The sequence below is a fragment of the Schistocerca gregaria genome, chromosome 1 (genome assembly GCF_023897955.1).
Source record: "Schistocerca gregaria isolate iqSchGreg1 chromosome 1, iqSchGreg1.2, whole genome shotgun sequence".
NCBI classification, from domain to species: Eukaryota; Metazoa; Arthropoda; class Insecta; order Orthoptera; family Acrididae; genus Schistocerca; species Schistocerca gregaria.
In genome coordinates this window covers 110,872,711-110,896,321 of record NC_064920.1, presented here as the reverse complement: position 1 = coordinate 110,896,321, position 23,611 = coordinate 110,872,711, and the positions used below count along the sequence as shown (strand labels likewise).

The window sequence follows — 23,611 nt, the reverse complement described above, 5'->3', positions numbered from 1 at the left end:
AGATGGCTGCTCGCATGATTAAGGAGGCAATGGATAAAAAGTTTGGACCATCCTGGCATGCTGTTGTTGGTGAAGGCTATGGCTTTGAAATATCTTATGAGTGCAAGAATCTTTTGTACATGTTTTTTGGTGGTAATGTTGGTGTCTGTGTTTGGAAATGCTCTTGAATCTCCCTAATATACATGTACTTGACTGACTGGTGGTGGTGGTGGTGGTGGTGGTGGAGCCCTTGATTTATCAATTGTGCATGAATAAAAGTTTCCAGCTTTCAGCTTGTGGAGAGATGAAGTGCTTATCATTAAGCAAAACAGAGTAATTACAAAGTGGATGTTGCTAATAACAGGAGATGAGTGCCAAAAGAATAGTCCCAAAACAGAAATATTTGTCAGTAGCACAAATGGAAAAATATACTGAATCCCCTGCTTTTGGGCATGGCAGCAAGAATTTTAGAATGAAATGTAAGAAGGGGAAAAGTAAAGCAAAAATTAAAATGTGACATTTTGTTAGAAACAATTACACTGAATGACTTGTTATTTCTACACAGATTAATTTATTCTCATGCCACATTTTTACTTTGTCTTTCTCCATTACTTTTCCTTTATAAGCACGTACTCATCCCCTGTCTGGATTGTTGCTGATATTTGTACCAGACTGCTTTAAGAGAAGGAATAGTTTGGTGTGAGCATGGTATTAAAGAATATCTTTGTGATATCCTCTTTTTTAAGACAATACAAAGACATCTATCTTACAACAAACTTTTCCCTCCATTACTGTTGCAACTTGTCTATTAACTATAGTTTCTATCTTGTTGAAAACTATTGCAGGTTTAATGCATTTAGCACACACTGTACAGAATGAATATATCTGCACTCTATTATTATTATTATTATTATTATATTAACAATGGAAATGAGTTACTTGTGTATTATTAAGAGCATTTGTTAACAGTACAAATATTACTCTTTTGGTACAGCCATTTCATTTTGTTCGCTATGTTACTTATAGGAGGCTGGTATCAGTACATAATCTATGAATATATTTTGGTAAACAGCATATTTTATTTTACAGTTATTTGTAATTATCCTTATTATTCACCTGTCGGTTATGTTATTGTTGAGTTAATTGTATGGTAAGGATATGTAAGTATATTTTACATTATGTAACTACCTGATACATTTTGTATAAATAATTAGTTTCCTGGTGTGGTGAAATTTTCTAATGAAGCTCCTCCTGAAAACGGTGGGGAGGGGAGAAAGCACAGGAATGCAACATTGCCTAAAGACATAAGTTTATATGTAAGTGGTAGACATCACAAGGAAAATACAACCACAAAGTATAATGTTCTGCAAAGGTAACGAAAGCATTGAAACTGCGAGGTAGTGATTTTATGTTCAATGAAGAAGGAGGAAGCATTAATAAATTAGTTTTTAAAAAGCAGATTTCTTGCTGCAGTGCACAAATTAGTAGCTCATTATATCTTTAATGTTGTTATTAATGATAATGGAACTTACTGGTTGGAACAGCTAGAAAAAGAGCCAGAGCTCAAATGCTTATTTTACATAATCTCATTATTAATACTTTCTGAAGCCATAAAATTTTTTCTTGAGATAACAAGGCTGGTATTGAGAAAGTAAGTTAATATGAAGTAAACCTTAATAATGCAGAGATAGCATTGATTCAATGAAAAGAATATAATTTCCTCAAGGGTCTAAGTTAGCCTATTACTTAAATGTTCCATGTACTTTGGAGATGCATGAGCATGAGCAATAAAATTATATCAAGGGATTTAATGTTATCAACAAACAAAGAACAGTTTCAGCGACTGAGGTGTACTGACTGTTCTGGACGTTGTCAACTTCAGCTGATGGTGCTGTTCTGAAGATGGCCTAAGACTAGGCCAAAACTGGTCATTTTAAATAAAATAAACATCACGATTTAAGCTGTTTTTTCAACTATTTTATAAACAAAATTTGTATCTGTTTGAGATTTAGAGTGCAAAAGCCCTAGAAGATGGGTCTTGTGACAAGTAAGATGTCTTCTTATCTCACTGATACATTGCCATATTTCCTAAGTGCACTTTCATGTTTGCAGTTAGAAAGATAAATCTTGATACAAAGAGCGGCAGTCAAACATCTTAGTGTGATGTTAACATTATGACCTTCGTTCCTTCTCTTGTATGGCTACTACTATACTTGTGTTTTGTGTAAAGCTGCACATTTTGTACATGTTTATGTGCATATTTTTATAAGATTTTAAAAGAACTGAACCAATTAGACATTGATTTGTTGACACCAAGAAAGAGTGTAAATTGACTGTCAACCATTTAAGTTCATTAATGTGAAAGACTCTTAAGTTTTTCTATGCATATATGAAGACAGGAATATGTGTGTACTCTCCTCTCCTCTACCCCACATCTCTTGCATACAGACTTGTATACTTCAGTGTTGAAGTTCATGCAAGAGTAATGTACACCACTAAATATTGACTTCTAGGTGGAAAAATGGAACAGAGTATATTAATATAAACCAAATGGTTAGGAGAAAAAAGTGATGATCTTACAAGAAAGTGTCAGTGGAAGTCTCAGTATTTTGGATAGGTAGTGCTTCCCTTCAATTACTGTTCATTCTAGAAATCCAATAATATCTCCAGTCACTTCATAGATTCTTAGGCCTACCCCAGAACCTCTCCCCTGAGTCTATTTGTCTCTGCACCCCTGTCACTCCCTGCACTCCTATCATCTACATTCTTCCTGAAGTCCATAAACCAACCACCCAGGATGCCCTCTTGTGGCTAGTTACTGTGTCCCACTGAGAGAATATCTGTTCACTTGGACCAGCACCTTCAACCCTTTGCCCATAATGTAACCTCATGATATGGACAGAGGGAGAGGACATGCTCTTTACATTCCTCCAGAACCTCAACACCTTCTTCCCCATTTGCTTCATCTGGTCCTCAGTCGAACAGAGTCCACCTGCCTTGGTGTTGACCTCCACCTCAAGGATGGCTACATTGTCAGTGCCTGTGTCCATAGCTAACCTACCTACCAACCACCAACAATACCTCCACTTCAGCAGCTGCACCAATTCCGTACAAGAAGTCCCTTCACAGGCTAGACACCCATGGCCATTGCATCTGTAGTGATGGGCAGTCCCTCTCGGAATATAACAAATAAACATAAAATTACCCTCCCACTGTTGTCATGAAACAGATGTCCTATGTCTTATCTCTCCAAGTCACCTCTCGCATTCCCACTGTTCAGCCACAAAGGAACACTCCTCTCATGACTCAGTGCCACCAAGGACTGGAGCAACTGATCATATTCTCCACCAGGGTTTCAGCTCTGAATTGAGGAACATCCTACCCACTATTTTCCCATCCCTACTACATTGGTATTCTGCAGCCCACCAAATTTAGTAGGCAATATCGTTGCCCATCCCTACTCCACCCCAGCTTCCAACCCCTTGCCTTATGGCCTGTATCCCTGTAATAGATCTACCTGCACGGCCTGTCCCATACACCCTCCCACCAGTATCTACTCCAGTCTGCATCTCTTATTCCATCAGAGGTAGGGCCACCTGTGAAAGCAGTCATGTGATTTTCAAACTAAGCTGCAACCACTATGCTGCTTTCTACATGGGCATGACAAACAACAAGGTGTCTGCCTGTACGAGTGTCAACTGACAAACTGTGGCCAAGAGACAGCTGTAACTCAAGCACCACATACTACACAGCCTTCTGTTGTACCAACGCACCCACCAATCTTTTTTCCCCTTCTCTACTTGTCCCCTTCTCTCCTTTTTTCCGCACCCATTACATCCCTACACACTTCCACAAGTGGCACTAAACTTCTCTCACCCGTAACCTCCTATCCGTCCACCTCCTGACCCTCACCTCCTCCATACCCCACCACCCTCATGAGATTGTTCCTCCCATGAGGCACTGCTGCAGTGCACCGGCCTCAGTGGCCAGAAACAGTGACTGGGTGTCTGATTTGTGCTTGTGTGAATGTTTGTTTTCTAATGCAGAAGAAGGCATTTTGGCTGAAATCCGAAATGTATGGCAGTCTTTTTCATTGTACCTGTCCATGACTCAGTGTCTCTTCTATAGGGTGAGTAGCAATGTATTCTTTTCATGATATTTTCAGCATTTCACTTGTCTCATACATCTTGTGTACTATGTAGTGTACAGTGGCTGTTCTCCCAGGAATATCAATAATTTGGGGGGGGGGGGGGGGGGGGATGTTGTGTACTTCTGATCCTTTTCCCTTAGGTTTACGTGGGTCTCATAATGATCTGTCACATTCTTCTTGCAGTATTACATCTGGCAATTTATCTTTATCTACTTCCTCTTGCCTTTCCGTAATAAAATCTTCAATTTTCTGTCCTTTGGATAGCACTTCTTTATAGTTCTTCCATGTTTCAGCCCTCCTTTATTTGTTTTCTGGGAGAACTCTTGACATTCACACAGCTGCTTTTCACTAAATGTTTCTTCATCTTCTTCTTCTTCTTCTTTTTTTTAAAAAAAAGAAAAAGCTGAACCTATCTTTCCCAGAATCATGCATGCCTCAACACATCTGCAATTGTTATCTACCTTTCCTCCTGCTTTGCCATTTTGCACTTTGTCAATCTCCTTTTGTGTACATTGGTATTCAGTATCCTATGCTTCACTTGTGATGTTGTTATAGAGTCTGCTTCCACTAATTAAATTCGGTTTCTTATGTAATAACCAGTGATTATTGTGTGGCCTTTGCTTCATTCTGTTGTTCCTTCTCTGCTGCCTTCACTGCACAATGATTCAAAACTACCAGTTTGTCTTCTGCTGTGTTAACAGTTGCATAATGCTGTCTTTGAAACAACAACAGCATGTGCTTGTTAAACTTATCTAGGTCCCATCTCCTCAATTTCACATATTTCTGCAGTTTTTTCAATTTATTCTGCTTTTTATAATGAATATATTATAGTCAGAGTACACATCTGCCCCTGGAAGTATTTTTCAGTTTAATATCTGGTTTCACAAACTCTGTCTTGCCATTATACAATCTACGAAAGGGTTTTTCTTTCATTCCTTTCCCCAAAGACCACCTTTTTCTACTTCTTCTCCCCCCCGCCCCCCCCCCCCCCCCCCCCGTCCTTTTTCCAACTTTCAAATTGTAGTCCCTCATCACAGTCCAGTTTTTGTCTCTTTAAACAGTATGAATAATTTCTTTTATTTCATCATATATTCTTTAAATCTCTTCATCTGTGAAACTAATTGGCATATTTAGTTGTTGTAGTCTGGGGGCGGTAGGTGTGACCTTTGTGTGTAATGTAGTAATGTGCTGGTGTTGTAGCTCTGATAATGGGTTCGCTATTATGTTCACAGCTTTTCACCTGCATTCTTGTTTTATTATTCATTATTAGACCTTCTTCTGCATCAGTCTTATTAGATTTTGTGTTGACAGTTCAGTACACATACTGGGAACATTTTGTGTTGACAACCCTATACTCATTCTGGGAACCCTGTACTTGCCTGACCACAAATCCTGTGTATATCTAACTTCAACCAGTCCATTTCTCTTTTACTCTCTCTCACCTTACCTAATTAATATATCTTAAAATTCAGCACTCCAAACTGTAGAGGACAAGATTTGTTTGTTTTTCCTGAGAAGAATTTCCTCCTAAGTAGTCTTACCTGTATATCCAAATGGAGAACTATTTTACTTCTATAATATTCTACTCAAGAGGATTCCATCATTAAGCCATACACTAGATCAGCATGTCTCAGGAAATGCAACAGCTGTGGTTTCCTCTTGCTTTCAGCCATCTACAATACCAGCATAGCAAGACTATGTTGGCTAACGTTACAAGGCCAGACCCATCACTCATCCAGAATCTAGTCCCTGCAATTACTGAAAAGGCTTATGGCATTCTTCAGGAACAACATGTTTACCTGGCCTCTCCACAGATATTCCTCTGATGGGTTAGCGCCTATGGTACAGTATTGCTGAGGAATGGAGTACGTACATGACAAGGCAATAGAGTCATGCAAATACAGACTTCAACAGTTTAATATCTATCTTTCGTATTATTGTGTGGAAACAACTGAGACATCACATTGCAGAGCTAATAAAATTTGTAATATTTCACATTCCATGACATTAAATATATTGTTTCTGTAGTCTATAACTTTCTCTAATTGCCAATATTTTTGATAGCTTTATTTTTGTTTGACCTCTTACTCTTTTTTTTTAAATCATTATGCTGGTCCTCCTGCCCTGGTGGCATAGCCTTTGTATGATGAAGCAAACTTCATATTGTGATTTGTTTTGGACCAGAGAGAGAGAGAGAGAGAGAGAGAGAGAGAGAGAGAGAGAGAGAGAGAGAGAGAGAGAGAGAGAGAGAGTGGGGGAGGGGGAGTAATTGTAATCGGGATCAAGATATTTGATATTTAATTGCTGTTGAAAAGATAGTGATATTGTAAAATAAAATGCATAAAACTTTCAAAATACCTTATGTTTATTCTTCGAATATAATATGGATAATTGTGTTAAAATTGTAAATCTGTCCTTAAAGTCATTGATGTGTACAGGTTCGTATAAAATATTATTTTCAGAGACTTCAAAATTTACAGCTATTTTCATGTTTGCTAGTCAGAAGAATATTAGAAATTGTGTATGAAGAAGACAACAATATTATTTTTGAGATTGCTATGCAGTGCACAGGAAATTGTATTTATTGTACTAAAGACAATGGAAATAAAGCATTACCTAATTTTGCTTTTATTATATTTCTTAATTTTCACTTATCTGTCCTGAAATTACATCGAAACATTGTTGCTGTTTATGTGTTGTAACGCAAAAAAAGCCTAACGAAAGCAAGATTTAGTCTTGCTGAAAGATGCCATACAAAAAGCCTCTTACACACTATTTTTTATTAAACAGTAAACCACCAGGAGCAAATAAACTCTACTCCAGGTTCTATATATTAATAAAAGTAAATTCTTGAACTATTCTGTCCACCAAAAATTGTTTTCTTGAACATTTACCTAGAAATCAATGCACATCTAAGTAGTTACAACAGAATTTGAATTATAATGATGCAGATTTTATGGATTTTATTGTTTGTTAACATTGGAGATTGCTGCTAAATATGAAAATGGCCATTAGCTGAAACTGGATAGTAATGAAAGTAAATGTTCAGTTTGAACCAATAGGTTAACAGCCTATGATGGAAAAATTAGAAGTATTTGCTAATGTCATCTCCATGTAATTGTCACATGCCATGGTATTAAATGTGAACCTCCTGGCAGAGTTTGAGTGGGAATGTGTAGTTGCAGTTGGGCCTTAGTGCCCAGAAATGAATGTGGCAGTGGGTTGTGCTTCCCTTGCCCCCTCCATCTGACAAAGCACCAAAGCCTATAGCTTGACCGATAGTTTACTTTTAAACACGCCTGTCTGCTGGTGAAGACCTTTTTTATGTGGTGAATAGCAATCTGTCCTAATTCAGTTTTTTAGTCTTTTGCGTATTTTCCATTGTTTGATAACATGTAGAACTTTCATACCCATCAAAATAGGGGTCTACGTAAACCTGCTCTTTCAACTAAGAATGAATCTGTACTAAGTATTCTTCCTGAAAAAGGGCACTAAAGTTAAACACACTGGAAAAATTAACATTTGTTTTGCAGTGAAACACAGTATTAACAACATTTCAAGAATAATCCAATAAAATTTCTCAGTAACACTTGATGGACTGAGAAGAGAAGCAGTATCCCTATTCCACTTGACTACTGGGCATGACTGTTTGGCTGCCCACTTGTATAAGATCTCCACTCTTTTCCCCAGAATGTGTTTTGTGTCACAAGAGTTGATTGACTGTGAGTAAAGAGCATTTATAAACTTGCACAAAAGAATGATTGTAATGGGAAGCAAGAAGGCAAATGATAAGTCAAGTGCTAGAACATTAAAATAATAATAATAATAATAATAATAATGTCTGTTTCTGTCACACTGTGTTGTTATGGGTAAAAAGGACTAATAAATAAAGTAAATGATGTGGTTATAATCAGTATGCAGTTTAACCGGGTCCAGTGTACATCCAAAATATCGGTCTCATAACTTACGTAAACTTGCACTGAATGAGAGTGAACAAAGTTCTCAAGTAGGAAGATTTTCACAGGTTAACGCAGTTTCCTTGTGCATACATGTCCTTGCTGCAACTGCTTATGGCATTGTCCACTGTGTGTACAGGGTGTTCGGAAATTCCCATTACAAACTTGTAGGACTTGTAAAGGGGAGTGAGTAGAAAATGTTTTAACAATTATTAACAATTTGAAAGGAACATCCAATTACCACATAAACACATTTATTAATGCTTACATATTACGTATTACTTGTTCCCCCCCATCCAATTACCACATAAACACATTTATTAACGCTTACATATTACTTTTTTCCCCCCATGAACCATGGACCTTGCCGTTGGTGGGGAGGCTTGCGTGCCTCAGCGATAAAGATGGCCGTACCGTAGGTGCAACTACAATGCGGGGGTATCTGTTGAGAGGCCAGACAAACATGTGGTTCCTGAAGAGGGGCAGCAGCCTTTTCAGTAGTTGCAGGGGCAACAGTCTGGATGATTGACTGATCTGGCCTTGCAACACTAACCAAAACGGCCTTGCTGTGCTGGTACTGCGAACGGCTGAAAGCAAGGGGAAACTACAGTCGTAATTTTTCCCGAGGACATGCAGCTTTACTGTATGATTAAATGATGATGACGTCCTCTTGGGTAAAATATTCCGGAGGTAAAATAGTCCCCATTCGGATCTTCGGGCGGGGACTACTCAGGAGGACGCCGTTATCAGGAGAAAGAAAACTGGTGTTCTATGGATCGGAGCGTGGAATGTCAGATCCCTTAATCGGGCAGGTAGGTTAGAAAATTTAAAAAGGGAAATGGATAGGTTAAAGTTAGATATAGTGGGAATTAGTGAAGTTCGGTGGCAGGAGGAACAAGACTTTTGGTCAGGTGAATACAGGGTTATAAATACAAAATCAAATAGGGGTAATGCAGGAGTAGGTTTAATAATGAATAAAAAAATAGGAGTGCGGGTAAGCTACTACAAACAGCATAGTGAACGCATTATTTTGGCCAAGATAGACACAAAGCCCATGCCTACTACAGTAGTACAAGTTTATATGCCAACTAGCTCTGCAGATGATGAAGAAATTGATGAAATGTATGATGAGATAAAAGAAATTATTCAGGTAGTAAAGGGAGACGAAAATTTAATAGTCATGGGTGACTGGAATCAGTAGGAAAAGGGAGAGAAGGAAACATAGTAGGTGATTATGGATTGGGGCTAAGAAATGAAAGAGGAAGCCGTCTGGTAGAATTTTGCACAGAGCATAACTTAATCATAGCTAACACTTGGTTCAAGAATCATAAAAGAAGGTTGAATACATGGAAGAATCCTGGAGGTACTAAAAGGTATCAGATAGATTATATAATGGTAAGACAGAGATGTCCAGGGGTAGATGTGGACTTTGACCACAATCTATTGGCTATGACCTGTAGGTTAAAACTGAAGAAACTGCAAAAAGGTGGGAATTTAAGGACATGGGATCTGGATAAGCTGAAAGAACCAGAGGTTGTACAGAGTTTCACAGAGAGCATAAGGGAACAATTGACAGCAATGGGGGAAAGAAACACAGTTGAAGAAGAATGGGTAGCTCTGAGGGATGAAGTAGTGAAGGCAGCAGAGAATAAAGTAGGTAAAAAGATGAGGGCTGCTAGAAATCCTTGGGTAACAGAAGAAATATTGAATTTAATTGATGAAAGGAGAAAATATAAAAATGCAGTAAATGAAGCAGGCAAAAAGGAATAAAAACGTCTCAAAAATGAGATCGACAGGAAGTGCAAAATGGCTAAGCAGGGATGGCTAGAGGACAAAAGTAAGGATGTAGAAGCTTATATCACTAGAGGTAAGATAGATACTGCCTACAGGAAAATTAAAGAGACCTATGAATATCAAGAGCTCAGATGGCAACCCAGTTCTAAGCAAAGAAGGGAAGGCAGAAAGGTGGAAGGAGTATATAGAAGGTTTATACAAGGGCGATGTACTTGAGGACAATATTATGGAAATGGAAGAGGATGTAGATGAAGACGAAATGGGAGGTAAGATACTGCGTGAAGAGTTTGACAGAGCACTGAAAGACCTGAGTCGAAACAAGGCCCCCGGAGTAGACAACATTCCATTAGAACTACTGACGGCCTTGGGAGAGCCAGTCATGACAAAACTCTACCAGCTGGTGAGCAAGATGTATGAGACAGGTGAAATACCCTCAGACTTCAAGAAGAATATAATAATTCCAATCTCAAAGAAAGCAGGTGCTGACAGATGTGAAAATTACCGAACTATCAGTTTAATAAGTCACTGCTGCAAAATACTAACGCGAATTCTTTACAGATGAATGGAAAAACTGGTAGATGCGGACCTTGGGGAGGATCAGTTTAGATTCCGTAGAAATGTTGGAACACGTGAGGCAATACTGACCTTACGACTCATCCTAGAAGAAAGATTAAGAAAAGGCAAACCTACGTTTCTAGCATTTGTAGACTTAGGGAAAGCTTTTGACAATGTTGACTGGAATACTCTCTTTCAAATTCTGAAGGTGGCAGGACTAAAATACAGGGAGCGAATGGCTATTTACAATTTGTACAGAAACCAGATGGCAGTTATTAGAGTCGAGGGGCATGAAAGGGAAGCAGTGGTTGGGAAAGGAGTGAGACAGGGTTGTAGCCTCTCCCTGATGTTATTCAATCTGTATATTGAGCAAGCAGTAAAGGAAACAAAAGAAAAATTTGGAGTAGGTATTAAAATTCATGGAGAAGAAGTAAAAACTTTGAGGTTCGCCGATGACATTGTAATTCTGTCAGAGACGGCAAAGGACTTGGACGAGCAGTTGAACGGAATGGACAGTGTCTTGAAAAGAGGATATAAGATGAACATCAACAAAAGCGAAACGAGGATAATGGAATGTAGTCAAATTATATCGGGTGATGCTGAGGGAATTAGATTAGGAAATGAGACACTTAAAGTAGTAAAGGAGTTTTGCTATTTAGGAAGTAAAATAACTGACGATGGTCGAAGTAGAGAGAATATAAAATGTAGACTGGCAATGGCAAGGAAAGCGTTTCTGAAGAAGAGAAATTTGTTAACATCGAATATAGATTTATGTATCAGGAAGTCGTTTCTGAAAGTATTTGTTTGGAGTGTAGCCATGTATGGAAGTGAAACATGGACGATAACTAGTTTGGACAAGAAGAGAATAGAAGCTTTCGAAATGTGGTGCTACAGAAGAATGCTGAAGATTAGATGGGTAGATCACGTCACTAATGAGGTGGTATTGAATAGGATTGGGGAGAAGAGAAGTTTGTGGCACAACTTGACTAGAAGAAGGGATCGGTTGGTAGGACATGTTTTGAGGCATCAAGGGATCACAAATTTAACATTGGAGGGCAGCGTGGAGGGTAAAAATCGTAGAGGGAGACCAAGCGATGAATACACTAAGCAGATTCAGAAGGATGTAGGCTGCAGTAGGTATTGGGAGATGAAGAAGCTTGCACAGGATAGAGTAGCATGGAGAGCTGCATCAAACCAGTCTCAGGACTGAAGACAACAACATTACTTGTTTACTTTATTCCAAAACAAGAAAGAACACAGCATACTGTACATACGAAACACTACTGATGCATCACAACAGTCGCTCAAAGTGCTGACCGCCAACATTGTTACAGACATTGTACCTATGAATCATGTCCTTGTACACTCTCTCCATCCCACCTGTCATGTGGTGGGGTCATCATGTACCCTCTAGGTTGTAGCCCCCTGACAACACAGGGATCGTACTGCCGATACCTGAGCTGCACCCTCCCCATGTCGGCCAAGGAGTAGATTCCCATCTCCTTGGGGCATCAGGACTCCCGGCAACGGTCATCCTGCCAGGTGGCCCTTGCTGAGGCTGGGTGGCACCCGTGGCAAGAGCCCCTGGTTGGAGTGGGTGGTATCGGGGCGGACATTTCGCAGATGAAAAGTCAACATGTATCAGGTCGATCTGTGGCTGAGTCTTTTAAAAAGAAAGGTACTGTCTCTGGTTCTGGTTCTCCTGCCCTTTCCCCCTTGGCCACTCCCTGGGAGGAAGGACAGGCCCGCCGGCTTGGGGCGAAGTACTTCCCCCGCTATTTAGTCTGTTCTCAGACCGATGGGGGGGACGTTCGCCACCTCCAAGCCCATGTTCTTTGTCCAGCACATCGAGGACATCTTCGGGGAAATCGAGGCTCTCAGTAAAACGCGTTCGGTGTCCGTTCTTATAAAGACCACCTCCACCACACAGTCGGCGGCGCTCCAGGCGTGCGACCGACTAGGGGACATCCCAGTGTCCATTGTCCCGCAGCTGGCACTGAATAGGATGCAGGGGGTTATTTTTCATTGGGACCTCCTGCTGCAATCTGATGAGGAGCTCAGTGCCAACCTGGAGCGCCAAGGTGTGCATTTCGTCCGGTGAGTCCAGCACGGCCCCAAAGACCGTCGCATCGACTCCGGGGCCTTTATCCTCGCCTTCGAGGGGGGCGTTCTCCCGGAGAAGGTAAAGGTAATGTGCTACCAGTGCGACATGCGACCTTACGTCCCGCCTCCTATGCACTGCTTTCGGTATTTGCGCTTCGGGTACATGTCGTCATGGTGTGAGGCTGAGCTCCTTTGTGGCGATTGTGGACGTCCTCTTAGTGAGGAATATACATGCACCTCACCACCTCGGTGTGTCAGTTGACCTGGTCTCCACTTGACTAAATCTTTAGACTGCCCTGCGTATCAGAAGGAGAAGAAGATTCAAGAATTAAAAACTTCGGACCATCTCTCTTATTCTGAGGCCAGGAAGAAGTATGACTGCCTCCATCCCGTGACGTTGACAACTTCGTTTGCCTCAGTCGTGTCCACTCCTTCCACAGTATCCTTACCCCTATCCTGTCCCCCCTCCACCTCCTCACCACATCCGGGGTCTATGCCTCCGCCTCCCAAATCCCTCCCTTCCAAATCCTCCTCCCTCGCGGCCCCTGCCCCCTCTGCCCCAGGGGCCACCCTTCCTCCTCCTCACCCTCCGCCGCCTGAGAAGCGATCCTTTTCTCAGGCTTCCATCGGGGAAACGTTCCGGACCCCGGCTTCTGAGGTCCGGCGTTCCAAAACGGACCCCGTGCATGAGGACCTTCTTCGGGTCCAGCCCACCATCCCCGTGCCTCTTCGTACTTCCAAGAAGAAGTCTTTATCCCCCTCTCCACCCCGGCGCGTTTCGTCTGACGCTCCATCCGTGAGTCGCTGCTCCCGGCCGTCCTCAGTTTCGCCAGGACGCTCTGCTGTCAGGCGCTCAGCTGGCCTGTCATCGGCGAATGATGCTGTCCCTCCTACGCAACCCAGGAATGCGGCCGCAGCTGGCGATGACTCGATGGAACAGGATCCGCCTCCCGCCGGGTGTAGCGCTGTTCCCTCGAAACCTGGCCCTCCACGGCCGTCGAGGTGACCAGCTCTTCACCCGTTTTGTTCCCCCTTTTTTCTGACTAGCGATGGCTTTGTTACATTGGAACATAAGAAGTATTCGATCTAATCAGGAGGAATTACAACTGCTCCTCCGCCTGCACTGTCCGCTCGTCCTTGGTCTCCAGGAAACCAAGTTGCGCCCAACTGACCGTATTGCTTTTACCCACTATACTTCGGAGCGGTCTGACCTCGCCCCTGTGGACAGTATTCCAGCTCATGGTGGGGTCATGTTGCTCGTTCGGGACGATGTCTATTACCATCCAATCACATTGACCACCCCACTCCAAGCCATAGCTGTCCGTATTACTCTTTCTGCCTTTACTTTTTCTGTTTGTACTGTCTACACTCCATCGTCATCTGCAGTTAGTCAGGCTGACATGATGCACCAGATTGTTCAGCTTCCTCTGCCGTTTTTATTGTTTGGCGACTTCAATGCCCATCATCCCCTTTGGGGCTCTCCTGCATCCTGTCAGAGAGGCTCCCTCTTGGCAGATGTCTTCAACCATCTCAATCTTGTCTGCCTCAATACTGGCGCCCCGACTTTCCTCTCGGACTCTACTCATACCTACTCCCACTTGGACCTCTCAATCTGTTCTACCACTCTTGCCCGTCGGTTCGAGTGGTATGTCCTTTCTGACACCTATTCGAGAGACCATTTCCCCTGTGTTGTTCGTCTCCTGCACTACACCCCATCCCCACGTCCTTCGAGCTGGAACATACCGAAAGCTGACTGGGGACTTTACTCCTCCCTGGTGACCTTTCTGGACCACGATTTACTTAGTTGTGACAGTTAGGTCGAATACCTCACAGCTGTTATCATCAATGCTGCCGAACATTCCATTCCTCGTACTACCTCTTCTTCACATCGCGTTTCCGTCCCTTGGTGGAATGAGGCTTGTAGAGACGCTATCCGTGCTCGACGACGTGCTTTATGCACCTTTCGCTGCCATCCTACGTCAGGCGAATTGTATTGGATACACACGACTCCGAGCACAATGCCATAGAGTCATCAAAGACAGCAAAAAAGCTTGTTGGGCCTCTTTCACCAGCTCCTTTAACAGTTTTACTCCCTCTTCTGTCGTCTGGGGTGGCATGCGCCGGCTGTCGGGCATTAAGGCCCACTCCTCGGTACCTGGCCTGACTTCAGGTAATGAGGTACTTGTTGATCCTGTGGATGTCTCCAACGCCTTTGGCCGCTTTTTTGCGGAGGTTTCAAGCTCCGCCCATTACCACCCTGCCTTCCTTCCCAGGAAAGAGGCAGAAGAGGCTCGGCAACCTTCCTTCCCTCACTGAATCTGGAAAATTATAATGCCCCCTTTACTATGCGGGAACTCGAACGTGCACTTGCACTGTCCCGGTCCTCTGCTCCGGGGCCAGATGCCATTCATGTTCAGATGCTGACACACCTTTCTCCGGTAGGCAAAAGCTTTCTTCTTCGTACCTACAATCCCGTCTGGACCGAAGGTCAAGTCCCCATGTGTTGGCGTGACGCTGTCGTTGTTCCTATACCCAAGCCCGGGAAGGATAGACACCTTCCTTCTAGTTACCGCCCCAATTCTCTTACAAGCTGTGTCTGTAAGGTGATGGAGTACATGGTTAACGCTCGGTTAGTTTGGATTCTTGAATCTCGACGGCTACTTACCAATGTTCAATGCGGCTTTCGTCGCCGCCGCTCCGCTGTTGACCACCGTGTGACCTTGTCGACATTCATCATGACCAACTTTTTGTGAAAGCGCCGAACGGTAGCCGTGTTCTTCGATTTGGAGAAGGCTTATGATACCTGTTGGAGAGGAAGTATCCTCCGCACTATGCACAGGTGAGGTCTACGCTGTCGCCTCTCCTTTTTTATTGATTCCTTCTTAACAGATCGAAAGTTTAAGGTATGTGTGGGTTCCGTATTGTCCGACGTCTTCCTCCAGGAGAACGGAGTGCCTCAGGGCTCCGTCTTGAGCGTAGCCCTTTTTGCCATAGCGATCAATCCAATTATGGATTGCATTCCACCTAATGTCTCAGGCTCTCTTTTTGTCGATGACTTCGCGATCTACTGCAGTGTCCAGAGAACATGCCTCCTGGAGCCTGCCTTCAGCGTTGTCTTGACAGCCAATACTCATGGAGTGTGGCTAATGGCTTCCGGTTCTCTGAGGAGAAGACGATCTGCATCAACTTTTGGCGATATAAAGCGTTCCTTCCGCCATCCTTACATCTCGGCCCCGTTGTTCTCCCATTCGTGGAAACAACAAAGTTTCTAGGCCTCACACTGGACAGGAAATTTTGTTGGTCTCCGCACGTCTCTTATTTCGCTGCCCGTTGTACACGTTCCCTTATTGTCCTCAGAGTTCTTAGTGGTTCATCTTGGGGAGCGGATCGCACCGTCCTGCTTCGCTTGTATTGGCCCATAGTCCGATCAAAGCTGGATTATGGGAGAATCGTCTGCTCGGCCATCCCTCTTACGTCATCTCAACTCCATCCACCATCGGGGTTACGTCTTGTGACCGGAGCATTCTACTCTAGTCCCGTCGAGAGTCTTTATGCTGAAGCTGCCGAATTACCATTCACCTACCGGTGCGGCGTACTGCTTTGTCGGTATGCCTGCCGGCTGTTGTCAATGCCCGACCACCCCTCTTATCAGTCCTTCTTCACCGATTCTCTCGACCTTCAGTATGGGTTGTATGTGTCTGCCCTGCTGCCCCCTGGAGTCCGCTTTCGTCGTGCCTGCTTCGACAATTGGATTTTGCCCTCCCTACCACCTTCAGAGAGGGTGAGAGCCCGACACCACCTTGGCTCCAGGCTCCAGGTTCATATTCATCTCGACCTCAGCTCGCTCCCGAAGGAGGGTACTTCAGCTGCAGTGTATTGCTCACGGTTTGTCGAACTTCGTGCGCGACTTGCCAGTCACACCTTTATTTACACTGATGACTCCAAAACTGACGACGGTATCGACTGTGCCTTTGTCATCGGAGCAGCTGCTCGTGTTCGTTTTATTACTTTGACTGGCTTGTCCAAAGACATCTAACTCTTTCACTTATTTTATCTGCATCTTTGTAAGAACTTTCTGGTGCCCCCCTCCCCTCTTGAGTTTTACTAGATTCTAGGTGCTCTTCTAATTGTGACTGGGCGCTAATGACCTCAGTAGTTGAGCGCCCTTAAACCCCCCCCCATATAGACATTAAGTGACATCAAGTGACCATATGATGTAGTACTCATCATCCTGTCTACCTTGTTGCATACCATGACAAGGCACTCTTGAGACTTTCCTCATTTCATCGGCAGATGTACATGCATTACACATATGAGTTGAAACTGTCATAGAATGGAATCAGTATGTTTCTGGATGGGTTTCTAATCGAAATATTATGTCCTTCCTCCCCTCTACAGGTCTTAGAAGTTTGACTGACTGGGAGCACGAGAGTCACCATAGGATATTTAATGTCCAGTATTGTTACTTTCTGAACGCCCTGTATTTGTAGAGGTGGTATGCATATGTGAAGGAAATTATTTGCAAGTGTAACAATTGATAAACTGCAGCTCAGTTATATTTTAAATAATAATATAGAAAACAGGAAATGTAGTTAATAATTTTGTTTTTTTTTATAAGAAATGTCGTTTTTTTTGTTTGACTGTTGCCTAGGTCTTCTAACAATTTTTATACTGGATCCTATCTTTATGGGTGCAGTTTTAGGTAAAATTATTCCAGAAATACAATTCTCATATACACCATGGTTCAGAATCCACACAGAACTTTAGGTCCCCCATGGACCATGTTTACTAAAGCACTGTGGTGTTGAAAACAATCTTTGGATTGATGACAGCTTTTTTTCTTTACAATATGCACTTGAAATACTGTATATCAATGACCTTGTAGACCAAATTATTAGTAACCTTAGAATTTTCACAGATGTTGCAGTTATGCATAATGAAGTATTGTCTGAAACATACAGCACAAAAATTTACTCAAATCTTGAAAATATTTCAAAGTAGTACAAAGTTAAATGTTTAAAAAAGTAAAATGTTGCACTTCACAAATCAAAGAAATATAGTATTCTATAACTGCAGTATGAATGACAATAATGGAAATTCCTGGATGGAGCAATAAGTAAAATAAAATAAAGGCAGCAACTCACATATAGAGGACAGATGCGTGGAACACAGAAACAGGTAACAGAAAACAGCATTCACACTAGCTTTTGAGCACTAGCTCTTTTCTACCAAAAGTACACACATGCAATCACACAGTCACCCAAACATACACTCCTGCGGCCATGGCAAGACTGTTTATTGAAAACAGTTGCCTGAGCTGATGGAAGTTGGGAGGGGCTAGGGAAGGACACGTGAAAGGGTAGCATGTCTTCGAATGTATGACTCCGTGACTGCACAACAAGACAAAAAGAGTACAGAGGTTAGAGCAAAAAAGATGAAGGAAGAAGGAGAGGTGGGGTTAAGGGAGGGGAGATAGGGGAGGTTTTAGGCTAGGAGTATTGCAAGAGTGCAGGACAAGCTGGAGAGACAATTCCTATCTATGCTATTCTGAGAAAGTTGTGCTGGAAGGTAGTATCCAAATGGCCCATATAGTGAAGCAGCTGTTTGTATTCATTTGTGTTGTGGTGTGTAGCGTGTTGGGCAACTGGGTGGTTAAGTTTGCATTATTCCATAGTTTGGATGTGGCCATTCATGTGAGTAGACATTTGGTTACTTTTCATGCCTACATAGAATGATGAACATTAAAGGCTGCTTTAACATGTGGCCCTATCTTTTTTGGGGGAGGAAATCCTGTGAGTGGACTGTTAGGAGTTGGTGGGTGGATGTGTGGTACAGATCTGACCTGGGCCAACTACAAAGGAGTAACCCTTGGGGTGCAGGATTGCAAGTAGGATTGAAATAAGAATGGACAAGGATATTCTGTAAGTTTGGTGATCAGTTAAACACTACTTTGGGGGATGTGGGTAGGCTATGCCTCATCTCAGGGTATGACAAGAGGTAGCTGAAACCCTGGTGGAGAAAGTGGTTGAGCTTTGCAAGGCAATGGGGGTACTTGGGTGGTCAGAGGAATTCTGATCGGTGGCTGCTTAAAGGGTTTGTTGGTGTTAGAGGAGCAGATGGCGTGCGAGTTTTGTTTATGGCTGATCTGAATGGGATATTGTGTGTCTGTAAAGACAGTAAAGAAAAAGTTGTCAGTATATCTCGACAATACCTGCTTTCCACTGCAGATGTGGCATCAGTAGTTGGCGAAGCTGTAATGAAGAGACTTTTTGATACTGAACGGTATACAGCTGTCAGAGTGGAGATACTATTGGGTGGTTCACTTGATATAGACAGACATATTTATGGAGCCTTCTGAGAGGTGGAGAACAACATCTGGGAAGGTGGCTTGATGAGCTGAGGAGGACCAGCTGAAGTGGATTCATGAATAGCTGTTGAGGTTGCAGAGAAGAGTAGAAGTTGACCTTGCCATGAGTCCAGATCATAAAAATGTCATCATTGAATCTGAACCAGACATGTTTTAGGTGCTGAATGGATAGGAAGGATTCCTCTGGATGACACTTAAAAAAAGTTGGCATAGGATGGTGCCATACAAGTAGCCATGGCAGTACCACAAATTCGTTTTTAGATTTGGCCTTTGAAAGTGAAGTAACTGTATGTTAGCATGTGGTCAGCTAGGAGGATTAGGAAAAAGATAGTAGGTTTGGTGTCAGGAGGACGTTAGGAAAGGTCAATTTGTATGGGCATGGTGGATGTTGGTGTGCCAGCACATCACATTCACGGTGACTAACAAGGGGTCAGGTGGTAATGAGACAGGAACCGTTGTGAAGTGATGAAGAAAGTTAGCAGTGTCGTGAATATAGGATGGGAGGTAACTGACAAAAGTTTGGAGGTGTTGGTCAACAAAGGTGAATGTTCTTTCTGTTGAACCATTGGACTTAGTGATAACAGTAGAGAGACAAGTAGACGTGGATTTGTGCAGTTTGGAGAGAAGGTACAAGGCAGAAGTGTGAGAGTTGCTGGTGTGAGGAGGGAGATGGGTACAAGTGTCTTTTGGGATGGACATAAGGACTCAGAGAGTGGTTGTAAGGTTTGTATTCAGAGGTGTCAGAAAGTTGATGGAAACCCTTAGCCATATACTCACAATTAATGACTACTATGGTAGAGTCTTTGTCTGCTGGAAGGATGATAAGATCTGGATTCTTTTTCAGTTTACGGATAACATTGTGGTTGATAGGAGTGATGTTAGACTCATGAGGGAAGAATGTAGGAAAGGAGAGTAATGCAAGGTTAGAAGTGAGGAATTTCTGAAAAATTATGAAGGGATCTCTCGGTGGAAGAGGAGCCTCACAGAAGGTGGGATGCTAGAACCGTTTTAAACAAGCTTCTGTATGGGAGTTTGGTCGGCTATTGTCAGTGGCATGTGCCTCAAATGAATGTGTCTGCATCAAAGAATGATTAAAGGAAGGAAGGCCGTTTACAATTTAAGCATTGTTGAAATGAGATTCGGCTGTAAAGACGTGGCCTTTAGAAATACTGAGTCTTCTGTAGATGTCCGAATTTTGGCAGAAGGATTGGAAACAGTGTTATAGGATGAGAATTCAGAGGTTGTTTGCCTCATGGAGGGTGGAGGAAGTTTTTGGGGATGTGGAAGGCAGAGTACGTCAGCAAGGCAAGATTGAGGAACTATGAGGATTTGATGAGGAGGGGGGAATTGGATCAGAGTGGTGGACTTTTTCTTGATAACTATGTAGTTGCATGTTGGTATAACAGAGGAGTAGCTGGCATAGCTCCCTCAGATGATATTGGGAGCAACTGAAAATTTGTTAAAAATGGTCAGAAAAAGAAGGTGAAAACTATTTGTTGAAGTGCTAATAGGAAGTTCAGATAGTGCTTAAAAGAAGCAGGAAGTAATGGGCGAGTTCATTCATAAATAAGTTTGTTTCGATCTACTGCAGAGATCATCATCAGACCTACATTCCTTGGTGGAAGTAGAAATTGCTAGTGTGGAGCAGGTCTATCTGTGCTGGCGTTGAGAACACTGCTTGCTAAAGAAATTATATTACTGTTAGGTCACTGTTTCCTGGAATAATGTTCCAAAAAGTTCACCAGCTTTTTTCGTAGCAAAAAGACAGACAATCACACATGCAATGATGCAGACATCCAAATGTACACCCCAGTGGCCATAGATTGTTGATACTCGATTGTGGAAAGTAGTTGCCTGAGCTGATGGAGGTGGGGAGTGAGTGGTGAAGAATCTAAGGGAACAGGGGTGTGGTGGTGGTGGTGGTGGCGGGGGGGGGGGGGGGGGGGGGGGTAGCAGGAAAGAGGCAGGTCCTTGGACAGATGACTTCACCTCTGCACAAGATGAAAGGAATTCAGAGGGTAGAGAAAAAACAGATGTAGGACAAAGGAGAGGAGGAAGGGGAGAAATGGAGGGTGGAAAAAAGAGATGAAAGGAATTCAGAGGGTAGAGAAAAAACAGATGTAGGATGAAGGAGAGGAGGAAGGGCAGAAAGGGAGGGTGGAAAAAAGAATTGTTCATATGAAGAGAGAAGGATTGGTGGTGTGTGTGTGTGAGAGAGAGAGAGAGAGAGAGAGAGAGAGAGAGAGAGAGAGACTGACCATTGGAGGGGGGGGGGGGGGGGGGGGGGAGGCAGGGCACGATCTGTGTGTGTGTGTGTGTGTGTGTGTGGACAGAAGAGAGAAGTTATCTTGCGTATTTATTATTGGATCACTGCCAGTTTTGTGGCACTAAAAGTTACATCTTCAGTGCCATGAAATGGGTAAGACTAATTACACCTGAAGCACCCAAAATGGCTACTCATAGCTGTGGTTGCCCTACCTACAAGGTTGTCTGCAGAAGAGAGAAAGGAGAAGGTAAGGTGAGACAGCAGCACAAAGAGATTAGTGGAGGTTTAGGTCAGAAGGCTGTGCATGGACAAGATATGCTGGAGGACAATTCCCACCTGTGTAGTTCAGTAAAACTTCTGCCGGAAGGGAGTATCCAAATAGCCTGGCCTGCATAGTGAAGCAGCTGTTGAAGTCATTTGTGTTGTGGAAGTGGATAATGAAGTTCGCAGTTTGCCAAAGTTTAGTAGTGGGCACTCATATGAGTATATAGTTGGTTACTTGTCATGGCTACAAAGGCTGCTGTACAGGAGTTGCAGTATTGCCAATATATGATATGGCTGCTTTCACAGGTGAACTTCCAACAGCTGCTTCACTATGTGCACCATTTGGATCCTCACTTCCAGCAGAAGTTTCCCTGAAATGTACAGATGGGAATTGTCTTTCCAACATAGCCTGTGGTCTAGCAGTCTCCCTGGACCAAAACCTCCACTAATCTGTTCCCACTGCCTCACCTTACCTTTTTCCTCCTCTCTTCTGTCCGGATCACTCATCCTCCATCCATGCACTGCCTTATCCTCTCAATCTCCCTTTCCTCCCATGCTGGCATTCTCTCTCTCTCTCTCTCTCTCTCTCTCTCTGTCTTCATCTACAACTTTCTTTTCCTTCATCATCTTTTCACCATTCCATTCCACCACTCCTATCCCTCCCCCTCCTCTTCCCTCTTCTTGCATCTCTTTTTGCTCTAGTCTATGTACTCTTTTTGTCTTGTTGTACAGCCATGGAGTCATGTATCTAAAAACCTACCTCTTTCCTGCTGCCCCTCCTCGTATCCTTCCTTACCTCCTCCCACTTCCATCAGCTCAGGCAACTGCTTTTTATTTGGATCTCTGTGTGGTTGTGTGTATGAATGTTTGTATTTCTGCTATAAAAAGAGCTAGTGCTCAAAAGCTAAACACATGGAAATGGTCAACTCGTACAAAAATTTGGTTGTAAAAATTTTTAGGGATACGAAATGAAATCATCACATAGGTTCAGTTGTAGGTAAAGCAGGTAGTGGACTTCAGTTCGCTGGTAAAATACCAGAGAAATGAAATCAGTCTACAAAGAAGGTTGCGTAAAAAACACTTGTGCCATCCATCCTAGAATATTGCTCAATTGTATGGGGCTCATATCAACTAGGACTAACATGCGATATTGAATTCACATAAAGAGCAGCACTAATGGCCAGAAGTTTGCTTGACCCATGGGGTAGATTCTTGGAGATGCTGAGAAATTGAATTGGCAAATACTTGAAGACAGACACAAACTGTCCCATGAAAGTTCCTAGAACCAATGAAGTTATGAATCTAGGAGTGTACTATAATTTCATATGATTCAGAGACACACGAAAGCAATCACTTCCTGTGTTCCATTCATTTATGGAATGAGAGAAAGGTGTAACAAGAGATACATTGGGAAGAACCCTCTGTCGATTTGGTTGAATAATTTTCCACCAGAGTACATAACTCCATTCTAAAGGAGACAAAACCTACAAGAAAATTACACTGAGGTGACAAAAGTCATGGGATATCTCCTAATACTGTGTTGGACCTTTTCTCACCCATGTAATGTAGCAATTCAACTTGGCATAGACTCAACAAGTTGTTGGAAGTCCCATGCAGAACTATTGAGCCATGCTGCCTCTACAGCTGCCCATGATTGTAAAAATGTTGTTGGTACAGAATTTTAAGCATGAACTTACCTCTCAATTAAGTCCCATAAATATTGAATGGGATTCATGTTGGGTGATGTGGGCAGCCATATTATTTGCTCTACTCAAAAGTCCAGAATATTCTTCAAATAAATTGTGAATAGTTGTGGACCAGTGAAAGGACATCATTGTTTGGAAACATGAAGTCCATGAATGGCTGCAAATGTTCTCCAAGTAGCTGAACATAACTATTTCCAGTCAATGATCAATTTAGTTGGACCAGAGAACCCAGTTCATTACATTCCAACACATTCCATCACCATTATGAAGCCACTACAACCTTGCACAATGCCTTGTTGACAACTTGGATCAATGGCTTCCTGGGGCCTGCACCACACTCGAATGCTACCAACAGTCCTTACCAACTGAAATCAGGATTCATCTGACCATGCCACAGTTTTCATCATCTAGGATCCAATCAATGTGGTCAAAAGCCCAGGAGAGGTGCTGCAAGTGATATCATGTAGCTAT

At 42.7% G+C, this 23,611-nt stretch overlaps 1 protein-coding gene across 5 annotated transcripts in view; it reads left to right on the top strand.

Moving 5' to 3' along the window:
* Window positions 1–6,753, top strand: part of LOC126334652 (dynein axonemal light chain 4-like) — a 40,519-nt gene extending 33,766 nt beyond the window's left edge. For 2 of the 5 annotated variants that reach the window (XR_007564768.1, XM_049997102.1), the window contains one exon: window positions 5,799–6,753. Coding sequence is in view for 3 of the 5 variants with exons in the window: in XM_049997102.1 (XP_049853059.1) it covers window positions 5,799–5,875 (77 nt within the window). In the remaining 2 variants the exon portion in view is untranslated. Of the gene's footprint in view, window positions 1–2; window positions 4,509–5,798 lie in introns of those variants that run through there. The other 3 variants (XR_007564769.1, XM_049997121.1, XM_049997111.1) reach the window with 2 other exon arrangements.
* The last annotated feature ends 16,858 nt before the right edge of the window (window positions 6,754–23,611 follow it).